This window comes from Poecilia reticulata, chromosome 15 (assembly GCF_904066995.2).
Source record: "Poecilia reticulata chromosome 15, P_reticulata-male-v2, whole genome shotgun sequence".
NCBI classification, from domain to species: Eukaryota; Metazoa; Chordata; class Actinopteri; order Cyprinodontiformes; family Poeciliidae; genus Poecilia; species Poecilia reticulata.
The window spans coordinates 21,040,903-21,062,638 of NC_088844.1; the positions used below are offsets into that span (position 1 = coordinate 21,040,903).

Genomic DNA, 21,736 nt, shown 5'->3' on the forward strand with positions numbered 1-21,736 from the left:
ATCTAAGGCCGACGGAGGATATTCACATAATTTCTGTCTTTTTTTATTATTTGGTGTGCATGTGTCTTGTACTTAGTTTTATTTCTAATTAGATGTAATATGCCTTTTGCTGAGAAGGTCCTGAGTTTGATTTCCGGCCAGGGGTCTTTCTGCATGGAGTTTGCATGTTGCATGGCTTCCTTCCACAGTCCAGAAACATGACTGTCAAGTTAAATGGTCTCTCTAAATTCTCCATAGGTGTGAGTGTGTGTGCATGGTTGTTTGTCTGTCTTTGTGTTGCCTTGCGACAGACTGGTGACCTGTTCAGGGTGACCCAACCTCTCGCCTGGTTGGGGTCTAGCCTAGTTGGGTCACCCCAACCAGACGAGAGGTTGGGGTGAAATAACACCCCAACCTCTCTTGTTTGACACGTCTTGTTTGAAATAACAAGACGTTATTTCAAACGTCTTATACTTAATTTGAAATAAAACTAAGTACAAGACGTGTTTTTGATGTGTTTGAAAAAACACATCAAATAATAAAAAATACAGAAATTATGTATTTTTTATACATAATTTATACATAATCACAGGCTACTAAGCTGGTAGCCTGTGATCTACCAGCTTAGTTTTACATTTAACATCTGGAAGAAAAAATATATTTAAGAACCTCCCCTCATTGACAACACTGATTATGTGCTTGGTAAATAAATAATCTGTACAGTCACTTGACGTGTGGTGCAGATTAACGTGGACCTAATAACGTTGGTGCAGCGATCCGCTGTTTTCCCACTTTAGCTTCAGCTTCAATGCTATTTAACACACGCACATATACACACAGGCGCGCGCGCACACCGAGGATTACACAACGGTTTTTAACACATATTTCCTCCAGATATATTTGGTATTTTTCACGCTTAATGCCACTCAACAGAGGTGCGCTGGTTAACGAATTCAACATAAAGACTGGCGAATATCACACAAGCCTAGTTAATGCACTTTACCTAGTGCTAACATTAGCTAGCACTATGCTTCCGGGGATCGCGGCAGACAAAATATGTGACTGTCGTCATAAGTTGTGTAAGATCTCTTCTTTGAAACAGGGTGGACACTTTAGTAGCTGCTAAACGGTGTAATTTTGTGAAGATTACTTACCTTTCACATTCTGTGTCCCGTCACCGAAGCCCTGCAGTTTGGGTCAGAGTTCTGAGATCTCAGGGAGTCGGAGTCATCCTCTTTAGTCAGCGCTAACCAATCGGAACTCGTCTTACATTGCTCGTTCTTAAAGCCCCGCCCAGGATGTTCATGTGAGATTAGCAAGCAAAAGACGTTGAGTTCAACCAAAGAACCGGAGCATCCAAAAAAACCTTAGAATCTCATCCAAAAAATTCTGATATGCAAAAATAAAAGTTTCAAACAAAAATTAATAATTTCAATTAAAAAAAAGCTTTTGCTTTTGTTTGACATTATATATTTTTTTTGGTTGAATACTACTTTTTTTGTTTGACGTTATTATTTTTTTTTGGTTGAATACTACCTTTCTTGTTTGACGTGATTTTGTTTTTGTTTTTGAATGAATAATTGTGAAACAGATGTAACTCCATACTATGGAGTTAGGTTTTATTTGATGTTGAATGCCTTATTAAGTTCTACTAATACGGGAAAAAAAAATCCAGAAAACAGCAAAACGGTGGAAACATAAAACCTAACAAATTAAAGAGCTGTGCAATAATAGGCATTTTTGGACTCCAAAAGGTTGCCAAAGTAGTGTTGATCTTTGACAGCGTGCTCATCAATTGCTGACTGAGGGTCACATGCCTGAGTCAGCTGACTGTGAGCCATCGTAAAAGATTGCGCTCTGCTCCCTTTCTGCAGTTTCCTCCTTCAACCACCGACAAGTACAAACCGACAGGAAACAGCGCAGTCATGCTGCTACTAACTCTGCTCTTCGTGTCCTCAGGTAAAATCAACATACAAGGCTCAATTTTGAAATTGTATTGGGACTATTTTATCACTTAATTCTGGCTCTTCTCGGGTTAAAATTATGTCTCTTATTTTGTAACCGAGTGCGTTTGATGATTGGGACGCGGAAGCGTTTCATGTGTTGTTAGCTGTGGTAAACAAGTTAACTTAAAGGGCAAACACCCTGGATATCAGGATTGTTTTGTTAACACAAATTGGCTTCAGCTGTTGAAAACCTTCTTTTTTCAAGCTATAAAATAAGTGCTCTTTAGTTATAAGTGAAAGCCTCTTTGAGGTTTACACTTTGTCCGCTCACTGGCCTTTCAGTTTCACAGCTAATGTTAGCCTGCTAGCTAAGCTAACGGGTGCTATGTTTGGAGTTTTTTTTTTCTTTCTTTTTTACTTTTTGTTTTCCTGTTAAACTGACCTCGCTTAGACCAGATTAACCTTCAGTTTAGACTCTACTTTACATTCGTATAGGTTTTAAACGCCACCAATGAACAGTTCGTCATTTCACTAACATTTCTGTATTTTGGAACATTTTCAGATTTTTTTCCGGGTGCTTTTGTTTATTTTTAATCCTTTCGATCTGACATTTTCGTCAGCTGATAACTTTATGACCCTGTATCAAGGTAATGACGAGATAGAAATGGGTCACTGCAACAAATCATTTCCAATACTTTGAAACAAGGCTGTTTTACTACTGGATTATAGGTTTTATGGACCCGAAGTGAATAAAATGTATTTGTATCTTGTCAGTGCTGAAGATTGCATAAAGACCACTGGCATTTTTTTTAAATGCCATTTCAGGCTTGTGTATTTAGTGCGTATCTTTAGTTTAACTTGTGATTAAAGAATCTATAATGCTCTTTGTTCCTCCACATTCTTTCTTGTCTTCCAGGTCATTCTTAGATTTTAGCGTCACTTTAACACATCTTTTCTTCATGAGATGCATACTTTGTATTTTTAGTTGCATAAAGCCAGGCTACTTGTTAAAGTCAGTGCAATCCGATTGCAATTTACAGCTTTTTTTTTTTTTTTTTTGGTGCTTTTTCAGTTTAAACGCCAAAAACTTATAAAAGTAGTTTCTGTACCCTGCTTATAAAAATTTTATGGCAATCCTAAAGCATATGCTGAGCGCTGGCCTCATTCAAACAGTTAGTTTGCCTGGTAACAGCTTGTTTTGTCTGACTGCTCATGTGACTCAAGTAGCGGATGGGAGGGGCCCTGCCCTCTGTGCTGGATGATCAGAGGTTTCTGTTGGAGCAGGTTTGAGTGTTGCACTCAAACCTATGTATGTATGTGTATATATATAGATAGATGGATAGATAGATAGATAGATAAAATAATCTGAAAAGTTATTTTATTAAAATAACTGTTAGTTTATTATTTTAAAGAATAACTGGTCATGTCCAAATTTAGTTCTGAAGTGTTGAAGTTGGTTGCTACTTCATTTGATGAGGATCTGGGAAATTTAAATGAGACCTTCTCCGGTGTCCACATGACTGTTTTCAGTTCACTAAAATCAAGAATTGTTAGGGTTTTTTTTTTTTGCGCATGTCAAAAGCATGACCTTTCTTTGCTGGAACTAATTACCACTTCTGCTTTATCAGTTTCACTTTATTCTCCCCAGTGGAGAAAGTTCCTTTTTAACAGGGACATGTGCATTTACTTCTGCATTGGTATCTGTTTTGGAAACCATTCTTTGCTGTGTTTTAAGGCCACAAGAATATAAACTAATCCTATTAGCAATGCATGCAAATAGAATTTATCTGTCTTATGCAAGATTATTTAAAAACTGTTTGCTAAGTTTCTGACATAAAATACCTTAAGCTTCATTGAGCAGCTCTTCAAGCTTGCACAACATTAGGATTCAACTTTTTTTTTTTTTTTTTTTTAAGAATTGCTAAACTTGGAAGGACCAGTTTTAATTTGTGAAACTTTACAGAAGCAGTTTCTAAAGTCAAACCTCAGGAAACGTGTTTGGCCCTGGCTACGCATTTGGCATGTACAGCAGCACAGAGCCATGTTTAGACGATGAGCTATGAGACTTGTCTGCTGGCTATTTTAAAAAGACGTTTGTCTGCATTTTGTTGTTAATCTTATTGAGCAATATCACAGTTGAAAGTGTGTTAACTTCCTCTTGGAAATGTTGACTGAGATTCCAATTCTAAGGTTCTTGTTTCTAAGAAATCTTTCTTGACTAAGAAAAACAGACAGAATAAATCTCCTTAAACCGTTCTCTTATGTGTTCCTTATCTTTAATTGAATACAATGGCAGAAACTGAACTCTTTAGTTTTGTAGTTGATTGTGATGATTTCTGGAAAAGCCTTCAAAGTGTGAAATTTGACTTAATTTATTGTCTTTCAGCTGTAGCAACACCTCTGCTGGGCACTGAGCAGTGCGCCCGCGGCCCCCCCTACTGGTGCCAGAACGTAAAGACGGCATCGCTGTGTAAGGCTTTATCTCACTGCCAGCAGAATGTGTGGAACAAGCCTCAGATGGTGAGATTTTTACAACTTGAACTTTTTTGACCTTTTCTAAATGTGGTGTGGTTTCTAAAATGTTTGCCACTTTTTTTCCAGAAAACAGTACCATGTGACTTGTGTAAAGAGGTATTGATGGTGGTTGGACAGTTGCTGAAAGACAATGCAACTCAGGTAAAATGAGGCAAAAATACAGCGTTTCTTTAGTCTTTGCTGAGATTTAAAAACATCGATGGATGTTGATGTGGGTTTTTATTTTTATTGCAGGCGGAAATTCTTGGGTATCTGGAGAAGGCGTGCCATCTCATCCCTGATCAGGGTCTGGCGGCTGAGTGCAAAGAGATAGTAGACAGCTACTACCCCATCCTCTTTGGGATCATCACTGGGGAACTGGTAAGCAGCATTGCTCTAAAAATGCTTTTTATTTTAACTGTTATCCCACTTTGTATTAAAGTTTATCAATTAAACTGGGTAAATAAAAGTCAGTCTGCTCATTGACATGGAGTGTACGGGGTGGGAGGAACAGAAGCAGCTGTGTGGACAAAGTGCACTCTGCTGAAAAGGGGTCATTGATGAGGAAGTGAATCTAAATCTGAAGGAGAACAGAGCGGTTGCTGTGCAGCCCACATCCCTGACAAAAAGCATTTTTACTTCTCCTCTTCTCAACTCTCACCTGCTAGAACAAGACTAGGAGCAAAATTAGCTAAATTTAAATGAAGCCATTTAACATGATTTTCCTTGTTTTTGTTTTTTTCTTTAAGGAGGAACCAGGTGTAGTGTGTGGCGCGATGGGTTTGTGTACAACTGTGCAGATGTCCCTAGCCAGGTTTCAGCCCCAGGAGGAGCTCAAGTCCAATGAAATCCCTGAGGTGGACCTTGCCCAGCGTGTGGCGCCCTTCCTGCTCAATGTTCCTGACCTCCTGTACCCCCAGAATACAGGAGATCCTGCTCCAAAGCAGGAAGCTCCAAAGCAGGTACTCTTGCAGTCACCTCTCTGCTCATCTAAAGAAGCCTTGCCTTTTTTAAATCTTGTTTTGAATATCTTTCCTTCAATAGACTGGTGACGTAGTGTGCCAGGACTGCATCAAGTTCCTCTCTGATGCTCAGGCAGAAGCGAAGACCAACTCCTCCTTCATCGACTCCCTGATTCAGAACATTGAGCACCAGTGCGACATGTTGGGACCAGGCCTGTCCGATATGGTAAAGACTTAAAATGCATCCATTTCATATGAATCCAAATTACCTGGAAATCAGACTTTGAACTGTTTCTCGTTGCAGTGCAAGCAGTACGTAGGACAGTACGGCCCTGCTGTTGTTCAGCAGCTGATGTCCATGGTGAGTCCTCCGGGGTTCTTTAGAGTCTTTAAACCCACCCCTCCATGTTGTAACATAAATCTAATGCTTAGACCTCGGTACTAATGGTTGGTTTTTGTTTTTCGAGGTTGCTGAGCCCATGTTTGCACCAACAGCAGCTTCATTTTAGTTTGTTTTTTTTTCACTGTATGAATTACTCTAAAAAGTTTCCTTTTATTAATTTTGCCTGTATTCCCCGTTTTCTTTTATCCTCTTCATCCATGTCATTCTGTTCTTTCCCTCTTTTACCCCCTGCATTTATTTGCTGCCCCCCAGGAACAGGTAGGTCACTCTGTGTTCAGCCTGTAGTCTTTTAACCCCTAATTCTTCTACTTGCTCTTGGGAATTCCATTTCTTGCACTAAACACTTGCCACTGATGCATGAGAGTAGATGTTTCACACATCTGAACAGTTTATTTTAGAACTACTCACTACTCAACATCACGTTGAATGGCCACAGTAAAAGTTTCTTTTGCTTCCAAACTCACTTCACAGTCTTGCAGTGCAGGGGCATCTCAAATGTTGGTGATGAAATTCAAAAAGTAAAACTCTTGTTTACATTTGTAAAGGTGATTTTGATAAATACATTTTGGTCTTTTTATTATTGCTCATGGCTGATTTAAAAACCCAAAACTAGTTTCTCAAAAAAAATCAGACTATTACATAAAACCAGTGCTGCACACTTTATTTGGTCAGGGCTCCTCTTGCATGAATTACATCAGTGTGATGTTGCGCCACTAAGTTAAGTGATCTTTTTAAGTATTTTTTTTTGTTATTCCACAAAACTTTCAAGCACTTCAAACAGCCAGCTTCAATTCAGATGGAGGTGCCAATTCATGTCAGTTCAATAAAATTGAGTCAAGTATGCAATACAATTGATGTTTGATCAAATTTTTTATTTTTTTTCATCAACTCGGCTAATTGTATGGAGTCATTGACTCACTGCATTCACTTTCATTCAACTTCTTCTTTCATGGTTTACTATTCTTACTGACTGCCACTGTGGTCTCTCCACAACATTGTTTAAAACCACAAAGTAAGCAGATCAGTTTCTAACAAAATCCTGCTATGTTGATTGAATGTCTTCTGGGAAGCTGAGTTTTGAATGTTTTTTGGCTGAAATCCATAAAGAAAATTGACATTCTATGTAGTGCAAGTTTTACTTTTTAAATTTGGATTGCTGATCTTGACCTCTTCAGTGAGATGCTCCTGTATATTCAAGTGGATTTGCACATTGTGCTGAGATGCACTAATCTTCAGTTGGACAGTTGTCTATTTCTGAGTTGGTGCTCGAGTTATTAACTCTATGGGTGTGTTTGGCACTGGTACGATGGCTGCCTTAGGTGTTTGGATTGATTTTGTGGTCTGTAGTGCATGACTGGCAGTGTTGTGTAACGACATGTTCACATTCCTAACGGCATGCCCCAAGGCAGCGCTGCAGAAGATGAGACACTGTGTGCTAAAGTAATGGTTTACTTCTCTCCACAGCAACCAAAGGAGATCTGTGCTCTTGCCGGTTTCTGTCCGGAAATGAAGAAGTCCGTCCCCATGTTGGACCTGCAGCCTGCAAAGGCCATCCCTGCTGCCAAAACCATGGTGGCTGCTAAGCTTTTCCCTGCCACCAAAGTTGAGGCTGCTGCTTCCAGGGTGGGTATTTTTATTATTTTTCACTTTCCGTCTCATCACTTTTCTACATAATCTAACATTAATCATATTGCAGTCGATGGTACGTGTCCGTGAGTCGCCAACTTGTGCAATCTGTGAGTTTGTGATGAAGCAGTTGGAGTCCATGCTGGAGGATCAAGCAACTGAGGTGTGGATGTTTCACGAGTTCTTCTTCCCATCATCTTCAATTAAACAGCCCTGCTGCCTAAATCCTGCACGCGTTTGTCCCTAATGTGTCTGACTCTTGTTTATGGTGGCAGGAGGAGGTTGTTCAGGCTGTGGAGAAGGTGTGCACATTTCTGCCCTCCTCTCTGACTGCCCAGTGCAAAGACCTGGTTGAGACGTATGGCCAGGCCATCATTGAGTTGCTGGTGCAGCAGGCCGACCCCAAGACTGTCTGCACAGTGCTTGGACTCTGCAACGGTGCCGACCGTGCATATATTGGTACATAGCTGCTTCTAAATATATTCATTGTATTTGCTATGATGGAGTATTAAAGTCATAATGTTATGACTTTTTTATTTATTAATTTTTTTTTTAGTATGACTCTTATCTGTGTGGTGCAGCTTGGTCTGTTTAATGTAAACCATAGATATGCAAAACTGGGGTTAAGGTAGTTCAACGTATGGACAATACATCATATGTTCCAGTTGCCTTGGACAAGGCTCGTTTTGAGGTTGGCGGCTACTGTGAGGTGTGCAAGATGGCCGTGAGTTACATCGATGGCATTCTGGAGAAGAACGCCACAGAGCAAGATATTGAGGAGGCTGTGAAGAAAGTATGCAGCTTCCTGCCTGACTCGTACAAGACTGAGGTGAGTGAATGGCGGGTTTTTCTCTTTTTTTAATGCATAAACATAAAGTCTCATCAACCCTGTTGTAACGCCTTGGTTCTGTCTGCAGTGTGACCAGCTGATTGAACAGTATGAGCCAGTTCTCATCCAGCTGCTACTTCAGATGCTCGACCCAGACTTTGTGTGTATGGTAAGTAATTTTCTCTTGTGGAAAAGATGCACTTACAGGCAGAGCTATAAAATAAGCTATGGATTTTTAAGCATGTTGAAATTCAGAGTCTGAAATCTGTATCTTTTGTTACAGAAAGTGGGAGCTTGCCCTGGAGCTAAACTTAATTTTCTAGAAATGTTGGCATGCTCCCGGGGGCCTGACTACTGGTGCAAGGTCAAGGGAGCAGCTGAACTGTGCGGCGTAAGTACACAGATCTTCAACACGATACTTTCATGTCAAACTGGGCTGCCATGAATTTTGTTTTCTGGTTAATCCATGAAACTACTTGGATTAGAAAAAAATTGAATTTCATACAAGATCAAATGTAAACACATTTACATGTGTTCAATCTCGACACTAAGTGTTGATGACATTGAACAGGACATGAGCAAAATTTAGTGCAACAGAAGCAAGTTTGTTGCCTATTTCACTAAAATATGATAAACTTAAATTATTGTAGTGGGTATAGTTGTAACAGATTCATTTTGATAAACATTTACAGAAGAATTTAACACTGAAGTGAAAATTGGTTTTGTTTGTGCTCAACCTGTATCCCCCCCTGGGAAAAAATGCTATGAAAGGTTGCCATAGAAACATTATGCAACTTCATGTTAATGCCCTCAACTTCAGGCCTGATCATAATATGCATGAAATGTCCTGTTTTACTAAACCGTCTGATTAGTAAAACAATCAAACGGCTTGGTAAATTTGTAGTACGGGAGAAAATGTCTTCAGCCTAAGGAAAACGATGCATGATTGGATAGGAAAGGAGGAACAGTAAGCTGCTATGGTAGAGTACTAAAGTAATTTGAAGTGTGGTTAACTATTTTACTATCACCTTAAAGAAACTCTTAAATTTCACCCAAAATTATGCTAATTTTATGCCATGAATTCATGCAAACAAAAACCGCTACAGTTGTCAATGAACCCAAAATTAACTTACAAAATGCAAATTTCAATCAAGGATAAAATATTATCAAAGCCAGCTTTCCTCTGGCTTTGACGATGGTCTCTGACTGTACTGTAGAAACGCTGTTTTGCATCCGTCAGGTTTTTTTGGAAATGATTACCAATTTAACGCCCATCTACACTTTTTTTCTGTCTTTCAGACTGTGGCTCACTGCAAACGTTACGTGTGGAAGGAATAGAGAACGACGAGGAGCTGGAAACAGAAATTAAAAGGAAAATTACTTTAGAGCTGCTTTCCATTATTAATCCATGTCTAATAGACTAAAACTGCTGTGATGTCTGACTAAAATACATGATGGAAATGGACTGGCTTTTTCTTTTCTCTATAGTTTGGGAGATGGAGGGTTTGAAGGTGGGAGGGGGGTTGACGATATAAGTGACATGAAACATTGTCGGGTCTGATTTTTGTATTAATTTTCTGTATTGCTTGCTTGAAATGATCGATTAAACTCATTTTGCGCCCACCACTATGTAGATTTACTGACTGCAACCTGGTGAACCAATTACTGTTGTACTGGCTTGTCATTATCTTAGCAATTGTGTGTGAACGTTGAACATTTTGTAGATGTTTTTATGAGCATATGTGGAGGTTACCTCCCAGTGTTTGCACTCTTATCTTTGTAAATTTGTCTCCAATGCACAGAATCTTAAATATGCTTTGAGCAACTGGATGACTCAGTTTATTTGACTTTATCAATTAAAGTAATTTCCAAACCAAAAAGTCTCTTGTCTCCATATTAACCTTGAGTCATCACACTTTGTATAAACTTTTAAAAAATGTACAAATATATTTGCAGTCATGTTTAGTGGCATTTTTGCTTACCAATTCTAAGTATCTGTACAGACATGATTTCAAACATACCAATTATAAAGTCTTTCAGAAAGTTGAGGTGAAAATGCTGCCAGGTCTGCTCAATGCTTGCAGAAGATGGGAGTACCATGAGTCAGATGTCAACACATGTTAAATAACTGAAAATCTGCCACATATACAAGTACTAATTAAGGTTACATCATTCTACTTTGCTGACAGAAAAAGAACTCCATGTTGGGTTCATTCGATTTGCAATTGCTTAATACTAGAATACAAGAAGAGGATGGATTCCTTGTCCTGGAGGGAAATTTTGGTACAAAATGTGCAAAGAGCCCCTTGTAAAGATGACAGTCAGCTGGTTGAAGGTCACTCAACAGCAAGATTAGCTTGCATATGCACTAGCTTCTGGAGTTTCTTTATGACCACTATACAGTGGGGCAAAAAAGTAGTCAGCCACCAATTGTGCAAGTTCTCCCACTTAAAGAGATGAGAGGCCTGTAATTTTCATCAATATACGTCAACTTTGAGAGACAAAATGAGAAAAATAAAATCCAGAAAATCACATTTTTTTATTTTTAATGAATTTATTGGCAACATATGGTGGAAAATAAGTATTTGGTCAATAACAAAAGTTCATCTCAATACTTTGTTATATACCCCTTGTTGGTAATGACAGACATAAAACATTTTCTGTAAGTCTTCACAAGGTTCTCACACACTGTTGGTGGTATTTTGGCCCATTCCTCCATGCAGATCTTCTCTAGAGCTGTGATGTTCTGGGGCTGTCGCTGGGCAACACAGACTTTCAACTCCCTCCACAGATTTTCTATGGGGTTGAGATCTGGAGACTGGCTGGGCCACTCCAGGACCTTGAAATGCTTCTTAGGAAGCCACTCCTTCGTTACCCGGGTGGTGTGTTTGGGATCATCGTCCTGCTGAAAGACCCAGACACGTTTTATCTTCAATGCCCTTGTTGATGGAAGGAGGTTTTCACTCAAAATGTGACGATACATGGCCCCATTCATTCTTTCCTTTACACGGATCAGTCGTCCTGGTCCCTTGGCAGAAAAACAGCCCCAAAGCATGATGTTTCCACCCCCATGCTTCACAGTAGGTATGGCGTTCTTTGGATGCAACTCAGCATTCTTTCTCCTCCAAACACAAGTAGAGTTTTGACCAAAAAGTTCTATTTTGGTTTCATCTGACCATATGATATTCTCCCAGTCATCTTCTGGATCATCCAAATGCTCTCTAGCAAACTTGAGACGGGCCTTGACATGTACTGGCTTAAGCAGGGGGACACGTCTGGCACTGCAGGTTTGAGTCCCTGGCGGCGTAGTGTGTTACTGATGGTAGCCTTTGTTACTTTGGTCCCAGCTCTCTGCAGGTCATTCATTAGGTTCCCCCATGTGGTTCTGGGATTTTTGCTCACCGTTCTTGTGATCATTTTGATCATCTTGCGTGGAGCCCCAGATCGAGGGAGATTATCAGTGGTCTTGTATGTGTTCCATTTTCTAATAATGGATCCCACAGTTGATTTCTTTACACCAAGCTGTTAACCTATTGCAGATTCAGTATTCCCAGCCTAGTGCAGGTCTATAATTTTGTTTCGGGTGTCCTTTGACAGCTCTCTAATTTTGGCCATGGTGGAGTTTAGAGTGTGACTGTTTGAGGTTGTGGACAGGTGTCTTTTATACTGATAACGAGTTCAAATAGGTGCCATTAATACAGGTAACGAGTGGAGGACAGAGGAGCCTCTTACAGAATCAGTTACAGGTCTGTGAGAGCCCGAAATCTTGTTTGTAGCTGACCAAATACTTATTTTCCACCATATTTTGAAAATATATTCTTTAAAAATCAAACAATGTAATTTCCTGGATTTTCTTTTCTCCTTTTGTCTCTCATAATTGAGGTATATCTATGATGAAAATTACAGGCCTCTCTCATCTTTTTAAGTGGGAGTACTTGCACAATTGGTGGCTGACTAAATACTTTTTTTTGCCCCACTGTATTTGGAAGAAGTTTCAAAGCCTGAGATCACATGGAAGAATGAGGACAAACGGTTCTTGCAAACCCACAGTGAGCTGAATAAATCGATTAAATCAACTACAAAGATGCGTTTAGGACAAAGTATCAGGAAGTGTTTTGGACCAGCTTTCACAAAGCTCTGTTGTCAGCACCATAGAAATGACAAATCAAGCTTGCTTAAAACAAAAGCAACTTTGACCTTTTATCTTCAGCAAAACTGTACTTGTGTTTCACACTGAACAGTTGCATTTTAAACCCATCAGCATGTAGTCGTTTTTTGTTCATATTTTAGCAAAATTCTAAACAAAGTGTTTCATTTATTGCTTGCCCCAAACTTTCATCTCCTCCATATCCTGTGTATAATTTCTGCAATATGTCAAATTGCACACATAATGCTTCAGTTCTTAGAATCGACACTAATTACTGTAGGGTTGAGACGACGCTGGAAACCAGATGAGGTACAGAGGAAGTGACACCTGGTGGTCCAGTGAAAGTAAAGGCTGTAGTGTTTTCCTTCACTACAAAGCTACATATGGCTTTGGTTCAGATACTGTGCACAATAAGAACTGAAAACGCAGATCCAACAGCAAGCCCCAGAGTGAGGAAGAAGGACATGACCACGCCTGTGGCTTCGGCCAGCTCCCGGGGAACCACCTTTGGTCCGTAGATCATCGGCAGCGTACCCAGGTATCCGTTAGAGAGGCCCAGCAGGCAGTTGAAGACCACAGGGTAAACATCATGGGGGAACAGCACAGTATGTAGGTGGTCCCGTGGCTGGTAGTTACAGAACATGAGAAGTGGCACCAGCACGGAGCGACACAGCACCAGCACCGGCAGGACCCGACTAGTGGGACCAGGGGTCTGCACCCAGGCTGTCACCAGCCTGCCACTAAAGTCTGCAACGTTATAAAGGAGGAAACTGGTCAGAGGTACAAAATAAGTTGTTGCCCAGGGGCTGCCGCTGTCCGTGTTCACAGACTGGATCCCCGATGAGACGGAAGGGAATACTGAGATTGAGACGAAGAAGACATAAAAGACGCAGAGGCCAAGCACCCCGGCCTTCTTAATGATGGGCTGCAGCGGAGGGATTCCGCCTGCTGGACTCTGCTCCTCACCGAGCGTCCCGGGACTGACGCAGGTCGCTGCCAGCATGTAGTGCCTGACAAGAAGAGAAGATGTCTCAGCATTTGTTGAATTTGTTACATTTTCAAGCATGTTTGATGCAAATGTAGCAAATGAAAAGCTAGAAAGTTTTTGTTGTTTTTTTTCTAAATGAAAGTGTGAAAGGAAAATTACTATTCTCACCTTGAATATGCATACTTTGGCAAAAGCAAAAACGAGATGATGCAGAGCAGGATAAAGACGTCTGCTGTCAGGAAATAGAACAGAGCGTTGGTGGTCACGTCCTTAGCCACAGCTAGGCTCACTATCGATGCTAGTGCAGTCAGGGTGCCCCCCATCGCCTGGCCTAGAACAAAACAAAAGAAAAACAAGTTTATGTACAAGACAATGTGTACCTTGTACAAGGTACATTTTAAATGTACCTTAAAAAATTTAAAATGCAACAACATTTTAAATTTCATGACTTAATTAAAGTTGAATGTGATGAGCTTTACTCGTGACTCAACCGAGGTGGAAGAAAATCGATTAAATGTGATAATAAACATAATTTATTCAAAGTATTTATTAAATTCACAATTCCTATAGCTTTAGGAATTGTTAAAAATAAATAGTTATTTCAGTATTTATGTAATGGTTGGCCTTGGCCGTCAAATTAAGTAACTGAACCGCTGTGCAGAATAATCAATGATACCATCATTAGATGAATAAATGAAGCCTAAAATCATAACTGAAGTCTCTCTGTAATTATTTTAAAAAGTAAAAACAAACTATTTAAATCTAACTCAATAATATGTCATTTATATACATTTAAATCAAGAAATAACTTTTTTCTTTTAGAAGTATGTGGCGACATCTGCTGGCCATCCTCCATCTTTGCATTTGAATGAAACAAGACCAAGACCAGTGATGGCATATTGATACACATTTGGATATTGAAATTAAATAATTGGTTAAAGTACAAAATAGCCAAAATAAGAAATTACAAGAGTAAGACTAAAAAAAAAGTATTTGGTGAAAAGGAAACTCCCAAGTATCTAATCATCACATCTGACTTGGTATTTTACAATGCCGTCAGACAGACAAAAATATAGTTATCTGTAAAATCTAGTATTTAAAAATATATATGCTAAAAATGTCAAGTGAAACAAGTTCTGAACTAAAACTCAGAACTTAATTCACTGAATACTTTATTTTTTAAAAATGACAATAGAAATCCTGTCTGTAGTGGCCGTGTCTCAATTCTTAAAATTGCCAGTTTTTACATTTTAAAGTATTACAACTACCGCACTTTGTCAAACTGTTTGCATTTTCTACATTTTTAATGTCTTTTTTTGTGTCTACTTGTCTTGTTCATTATTATGCGTGCTGCTACCTTTCTTGGGCAAAGCATCTTGTGATAAAGGTCTTCATCTCAATTGGCTTTTTATGTGGTTAAATAAAGGTTTACTGTAATAAATACATATATAAATATATATAGATGTCACACAGGCAACTGAAACCATCAGCAATCTAACCTGATATGAGGGCTTGAGAGATCCTCATGGGAAAATAGCCACTGATCCCAAACACGCTCCCACAGAAGATGTTGGAGGCACCGCTGACCACAGCAACGCTGGCAAGTGTGCCGACGAAGAACTCCGTCCTGTATTCTGAGACGTCCACCTCCACCAGCACCGTGGTCACCACGAACACCAACAGCATCACGACGAGGGAGGACAGGATTCGAACCTTTGGAGATAACCTACGAGCAATCAAACAGAGGAGAGGTGCTGCTGGGATCAAAAAAACAGCACACTAGAGTCTCTGAGGTCTCCATGCTTCATCACCATTTTACAATGCTTAGCAAAGGTATTTACACACATCAAGCTTTTTCATATTTTGTCACATTACCAACTTTAATGTGTTTTATGTGACAGCAGACCAATGCAAAATTGTGCATGACTGGGAAGCTGAAGGAAAACAATTTCACAACTCCTGACAAATTCACATTGGACAGTCATGCAATGCTTTTGGGTTCAGCCTTCTCTCCTGGATTCTGGATCCTGAATGGATTCTCTCCTCAGCATCCCATTCAGCTCTGCAGAGGCTTAACTCATTTGATTCAGGTGTGTTGGAGCAAAAAATGGATCCAAAAGTTACAGCACAGCAGCTTTAGATGATTTAAACTATTCAGTTGTAGTTCTGTCTCCATGTTTAGAGCCGTTGTCCTGCTGAAAGATGACCCTCTAACTTATGACTATTTTGTGTTTCCAACAGGTTTTCCTCCAGGATCAACCCTTATTTATCTCCACTCCTTTAACTCCAAGCGGCTGGTCTCCATGATGATGTTTGTTGACTAATCTTTTCCAACAAACCTCTGATGTCTTCAAATAACAGCTGAGAGATTCATCAATTTATTAATTACATGACTTCAGAAGGCAATAGGCTGCACTGGATTTGTTTAGGGGTTTCAGAGTAAGGGGGGCTGAATACAAATATCATGGTTTCATTTATTTCTGTAAAAAAATTTATAATTTTCTTACAACTTCACATTTCTGTGGAAAAGTACAATGTAAATGTTTTTGAAGTGGACTCTAATCTGTGTGACATGTGTGTATAGTTTGTACTGACCTGTTAACAAGAAAATAGTTGAGTACCAGGCACAGCACAGAAGGCACTGCTGAAGCAATGGACAGGTAACTTTCAAAATAGTCCTGTGTAAACAAGAGAAAAAGACACTTTTCTTTAAGAACAAAGAAGCACACAATCATGTTTTCAAATACAACATGAGGAAGGGAATGGGAGAGAACAGGAAAATAATTATTTTATTGTAGTGTTCAAGTCAACTCAAACATATTTCTCTTTATTCAATGTAGGGCGGAAACAATTAATTGGATTAATCATATTTAATCGATTATTGAAATAGCTGCGGCCCTTATTGTATGTAAATTTCCTTTAACATTTCAAAGGGAATTTCTTTGAAATATGAAACAACACTTTGTCCAATCATCCTGTCACATGATATTCACACTGCCGTATCAGAAACTCTAAGATCTTTAGCTGTACGTCATCGTCCCGCTACTCACACCGACACTGGAGCTTTCCTTCTGGTCAGTGCTGTTGCTAAGCTTGTAGAGCCAGTACTGCTTTGCCGTTATGAAGAAGTTCCAGGGCAGCAGGGAGCCGATACCCATCAGAAAAAAGGTGAAATACACCAGTCTGTACGAGTCCTCTGGACTGTAGCGCACAGCCAGAGGTGCCGAGGAAGCCTTAGGAAGAAGGGTTGCAGAGGGACTGATGTCATCATCCTCATCTTCGGTCGAGCTTTGTTGGTCGTATAAAGGTGGAAGATAGGATGAGTTGACGCTGGGAAGCACAGGATCTGTGTGGTCCATCTTCACAGGCAGGATCCAGGGTACTCAGAGGGTGAAGACAAGGGAGAAAAGGGCAGGCTGAGGCAGGAAAGGAGAGAAGAAGAAAGTACTACTCGAGTCGTACTGAAGATAACGTTACTGCAGTAAGAATGGGATTTGGGGGGGGAATTGAAGAGAGCATAAATATTCAGATTTTAAATAATCTCAGTTTATTTATAGAAGGGCCAATTAACAGCCAACGTCGTCTTGTAATAAAGGCTATTAGAGAAAATACTTTTAAGTTGCTCTGCATGGAAAACCATCATGTAGAGTACGTTTATCAGCACTATCGCCACCCCACTACTATTAGTTATCACTTCTGTTAAATCAGTGTGTTACTTCTCTCCCACAGACCTGTATCAGTCTCTCTCTCTTTGGTAACTCGAGTCATGACCTGCCAATTTAATCGGAGTCAAATCCTCCATCAGACAAACGTTTCTCACATCCCGTGTTTGTCAGACATGTGATTGTTTGACTCATTAGTCCGACTTCACACAAAAGCCTTAATTTCATCACACCTCTTCGGTGTTTCTGCAAAAATGCCAATAGGATGCTCCTGCAGGACCAGAATGATTCAGAAATTTGTCAGAAAATGAATTAAAACAGGTTTTCCCTGAAATGTGATAAAAGCTTCGACTATTTTTAGACTAAAGTAAAAGCTGATTTTGCAATTTAGGGGGTGAGGAAAGAGGAACTAATATTCACATGATGCTAATGCAATAAGAACTTAGTCAAAGATCATATAACAGCATTATATCTCCTTAAAAAATATATCACCAGTACTCTTTGTTTATGTTCCAGTACAACGTTTTAATTTGCTGAATTTTACAAAGTTTCAATTTGTTTGTTGGGAATAATTGAAAAGAGTAACTAGTAAAAGCTACAAACAAAGCTAGCTAACCCTAGCCTTGCTAAACTTTGTTACAGGTAAATAAAATGTATTTCGAGACGTACCTCATCCCTGAAGACCCCGAAGTTTAAACTTGAAGGTCTTCTCAGCAAACAAAACTTCATTTGACAGCAAACTTGTTTTTCTGGTCAGCTGACTTACTCTCTAACCGATTTTCGAAGTGGGATTTTCAACAGCTGCAATCATTAGCACAACTCCACTTCCGGTTTTAAGAGTTAGCAAACAAAAACTAACAAACACGATTAAAAAAAATAAACTTTAAAATAAGAAAATTGATTTTCAGAACTGTTTGCGCAATATGGGAAACGGGAGCATCACATAAAATATTTTAAGCCGTACTTATTTTTATTTTTAAGAGCGTCGTAAAAGTAAAAATCTGGTGCTTTTATTGTGAAAAGCACCAGCGTTTTACAATAAAAGTACAAATTTAGTTTAGTTAAATGTTGCAGCTGCTTTTCAGTACTGCACTAAAAAGATATTTTTAAATTCAGTAATTCAATTCAAAGAGCGAAACTCGTATATTATATAGATTTATAACAAAAAGTAATATATGAAAATTATTTTGATGATTCTACGTCTTCATTAGCTTTTCAGAAATTGCGACCAGTATTGACACTCTTGACAAGTAGGGCACGAAAGTAAAGAAGCAGTCAGCAGATTATTTGGGAAGATTGCGAATCAGTCACAAGACGGGTACTGCAACTACCCATATGGGTCCCAGATAGACACATTTTCCGGGTTTAACTTGCATTTGTCCTAGTATGACCCATGTAGTTGGACCAGGAGGGCCCCACCTGTGTCATCAGTTGTAAAACATTGATTATCCAAGTTTGTCCACAGGGGCCCACAATTACAGGTTAACTCTGAATGATTGTGCCAAACCCATGTAACAAAAACCCAAATGATTTGTGTATATCTCTCATTTTTGAACCAATTGAAACATTTCCAAGAAGGACAAGTTTGCTGAAGCTTAGTGTAACGTTTGCCATCATCTGCTGGTCAGTTCACTGTGTTTTATCTGGTCAAAAGTCAATACTGTGGAAAACCAAGAAATTATAGAAAACTTCCTGCTACCTTTTGGTTGACAACATTAATGATGTTGAATTTATTTTCCAGTAGGACTTGGTACCAACCTGCACTGTCAAAAATAGACCTACTAATGTCTTCATAGGAGAGCAATTTAGCCAATATAACCCTAAAGAGAATCTATTGAGAATTTTCAAGAGAGACCTACGTGAAAGCAGTATGTACAATCAGATGACCCAGATTGCTTTTAAAGCAACCTGGGTTTCCATTACCCTTCAGCAGAACCACAGGCTGATCTCCTTCATCCCATGTGGCATTGATGCAATGATTCATGCAAAAGGACTTATTTTTCAGCGGGTTGACATTTCTCTGTCATAAATCCTTTTATTATTGGTCTGATGAAATATTCAAATTTTCTGAGAAACAGATTTTTATTGTTTTATTAGCTGTGAGTTATATCTGTAATATATTGTAGGTAAACCTTAAAATATTTTACTCTGCGCTTAATAAATATGTGTTTTATATACATTTAAATTTTAAGAGTTACTGAAATACACTTTTCAATAATAAATAAATAAAACACATCTTAGAATAGTGGTTGCCTAACTTCTTATAATAAATAGGGGCTGAATTAATACCACATTTATCAGTTATTCTGTTTGGTAGACTTTTAAAACGGTATCCCAACAGGATTTGGACCTTTTCAGTTCATGATATGAGTAAACTGTTATCAACACAAAAACTGTAACTGAAACCTGAAAGTGAATCTGTTACTATTAAAGTGCTAGTAATTTCACCATTCTGGGCATGTCCTGTTGTTTTTGAAGATTCAGTTTTAATTAAGGTCTAACTCTGTGTGTAATTTATTTAAAAAAAAATACAAAATTTAGGATTCCAGTAGGCCATATAGACCAGAAGATGGCGCTGTAGGACAGTTTGTCCCGTCATTCTGCTCCTATTGGAAGAAACGAGGCTGGACGTTTCAGGCACATAAGTCACAAGAGATGACCTGCTTTGCTGCTGGAAAGGAAAATCTGTAGACTCCTTTCTTCTGGTGAAAATTATGGAAATAACAAGATTAAATCTGTCACCATAAAAAAAGAGAGTGTTAAAGCTGGCTCCTTTCTAAATTATTAATAGAGAGCATTATTATATGTACCCTAAATGTCAGCTAGAAGAATTGGGAGAAATGTTGCTTTTGGGTTTCAAATAAAAGCAGTCATCATGTGAAGCAGTTTGATTTTCCATGTTTGATGAATTCTGTGTTCAGATTCTCATTTTGAGTTATTTTTGGGATTTTTTTGGGTTATTTCTTAAAGCTTCCTTGTGTTTAGATATTTCTCTCTCTGTTTTTTTGTGTAATAAGTCTCCTATAATTCTTGCTGTTTTCAGTATTTAATCACCGATGTTTAGTATTTATACCTCTTCAGTTCCATAGTTCCATAGTTGGATTCATTTGTTTGCTCATCTTGTGTTTCTAGTTTGTGAAATTTTCCCCTCGAGCATGATTTTGCTGGTCTCTTTCCTGATGTTGGGTTCTACCAGTCTGCATAACAGATCATGTCACATAATGCTATTTTAAATGTAGGTGTGATTACAAGGATCACTGCAGTGCATCTACTCAGGCTTATGACACCATAAGAGTCTCACATTATTCTTTTCAGTTCGGGAATCCCTGTTGCGATGTTGTAATGCAGCACACAGATCATGCCATGATTAAACAACAAACAAGAAACTTAGCAAAGGTGGTCACCAGAGGAGAACATCAGACAAAGTCATTATTGATGACCCCCAAGACTTTTGAGAGCATTTCTGTGGACTGACGAGACAATAGTGGAACCATTTATACAGTGTTTGTTGTGTTACATCTGGTGTAAGGAAAAAGAACATGAAATCTAGAGTCAAACATGTCGGTAATGTGATATTTTGGGGCTGCATTATTGCTTCTGGACATGGATGACCTATAGAAATTACAATAATTAACAGGACATGCTGACAGTTTGTCCATCATTTTGCAATTTTACACTCAGGCACATTTGTGTTATGCAACAGGACAATAATCTGCAACACACCAGCAAGTTGACCTCTGAACGTCAACTTGCTGAAAAGAAAAGGAAAATTCCCGGAATCATAGTTCTGCTTCATGCTTGGAAACTTCTAATTAAGCTAAATCAAAATGATTGTGGAAAGAGGAATGGGACGTAAAGTAAAAATCTCATTGAGATTTTTTCACACAGGTTGAGGTTGGGTTGGATGTTTTTTGTCCCCTTTAATAAATTAAATAATCATTTGTCTTTACTTGTCTTTGCCTGATATTTTTTAATGATTTAAAACATTCAATTTTGATACAAATAAGAAATCTTCAAGCAGGCAAATACGTTTTCACAGCACCATACATGCACCAGGTTTGTAGCTCTGTATTTTCACTTCCCACGATTAAGTTGTGTGAAGAATGAAGGCAGCGTTTTAGATATTACTGAAGACCCGCTTCATTTGTGCGTTGCCTGTCAAGTCAGCTCCCAATTAGCAGCGCAATAATTAATACCACAGTTGCCAAGTGTTGCTAGGCTTTGAGGCTACATCCAGGTGCACAATCAGTAAAAATGGGATATTTATTTCTGACAAAATGGAATAATCCAACAATTCCCCACACAGGCTGCAGTCATAAAAGGACTGAGGTTAGAACCCTTGATGTAAATGCCCAAGTCAGTCCTTGAAGGGCACTATTAGTGTCTCCAAGACCTGTTAATGTGAGGACCCGTCGGCCTGCCTGTTAAAAGCCTTCGAAGCTAAATGGACCTAAAGAGAATTTGTCGGCGAGGTGTGAAGCAAAGTGGTGCAGGTTGAGCTCCTTCGCATTTTCAGTTAAAATGGGGTGTAATTGACACAACAGATGCCATTTAGGAGTCATTTTGTCCAATAGAACCATTTGAGAAGCATTCCAAGGGATTTTTCTAATACATTATTTGAAGTAAAATATACAAGTATAATGGAACTAAAGAAAAAAAAGGACAAAACACATATCCATG

At 38.9% G+C, this 21,736-nt stretch overlaps 2 protein-coding genes across 3 annotated transcripts; one reads left to right on the forward strand and one right to left on the reverse strand.

The window, feature by feature from the left end:
• The first annotated feature begins 1,781 nt into the window (after positions 1-1,781).
• psap (prosaposin) lies at positions 1,782-10,139 on the forward strand. The gene is made up of 14 exons (XM_008430149.2): positions 1,782-1,938; positions 4,312-4,445; positions 4,527-4,601; positions 4,695-4,820; positions 5,189-5,401; positions 5,484-5,627; positions 5,706-5,762; positions 7,269-7,427; positions 7,501-7,593; positions 7,706-7,889; positions 8,096-8,259; positions 8,348-8,428; positions 8,543-8,650; positions 9,559-10,139. The coding sequence occupies exons 1-14, from the start codon at positions 1,905-1,907 to the stop codon at positions 9,595-9,597; spliced, it is 1,611 nt and encodes a 536-aa protein (XP_008428371.1). The 5' UTR covers positions 1,782-1,904; the 3' UTR covers positions 9,598-10,139.
• slc29a3 (solute carrier family 29 member 3) lies at positions 9,832-17,875 on the reverse strand. 2 transcript variants are annotated; one of them, XM_008430150.3, is made up of 6 exons: positions 17,726-17,875; positions 16,445-16,810; positions 15,990-16,072; positions 14,894-15,120; positions 13,563-13,725; positions 9,832-13,416 (listed from the first exon to the last, which is right to left on the reverse strand). In XM_008430150.3, exons 2-6 carry the CDS (start codon positions 16,751-16,753, stop codon positions 12,801-12,803), a joined length of 1,398 nt encoding a protein of 465 aa, XP_008428372.1. In that variant the 5' UTR covers positions 16,754-16,810; positions 17,726-17,875; the 3' UTR covers positions 9,832-12,800. The 2 variants fall into 2 exon arrangements, with proteins under 2 accessions (XP_008428372.1, XP_081472318.1); XM_081616192.1 differs by having other exon boundaries at positions 16,445-16,870; positions 17,726-17,874.
• Between the last annotated feature and the right edge of the window lie 3,861 nt (positions 17,876-21,736).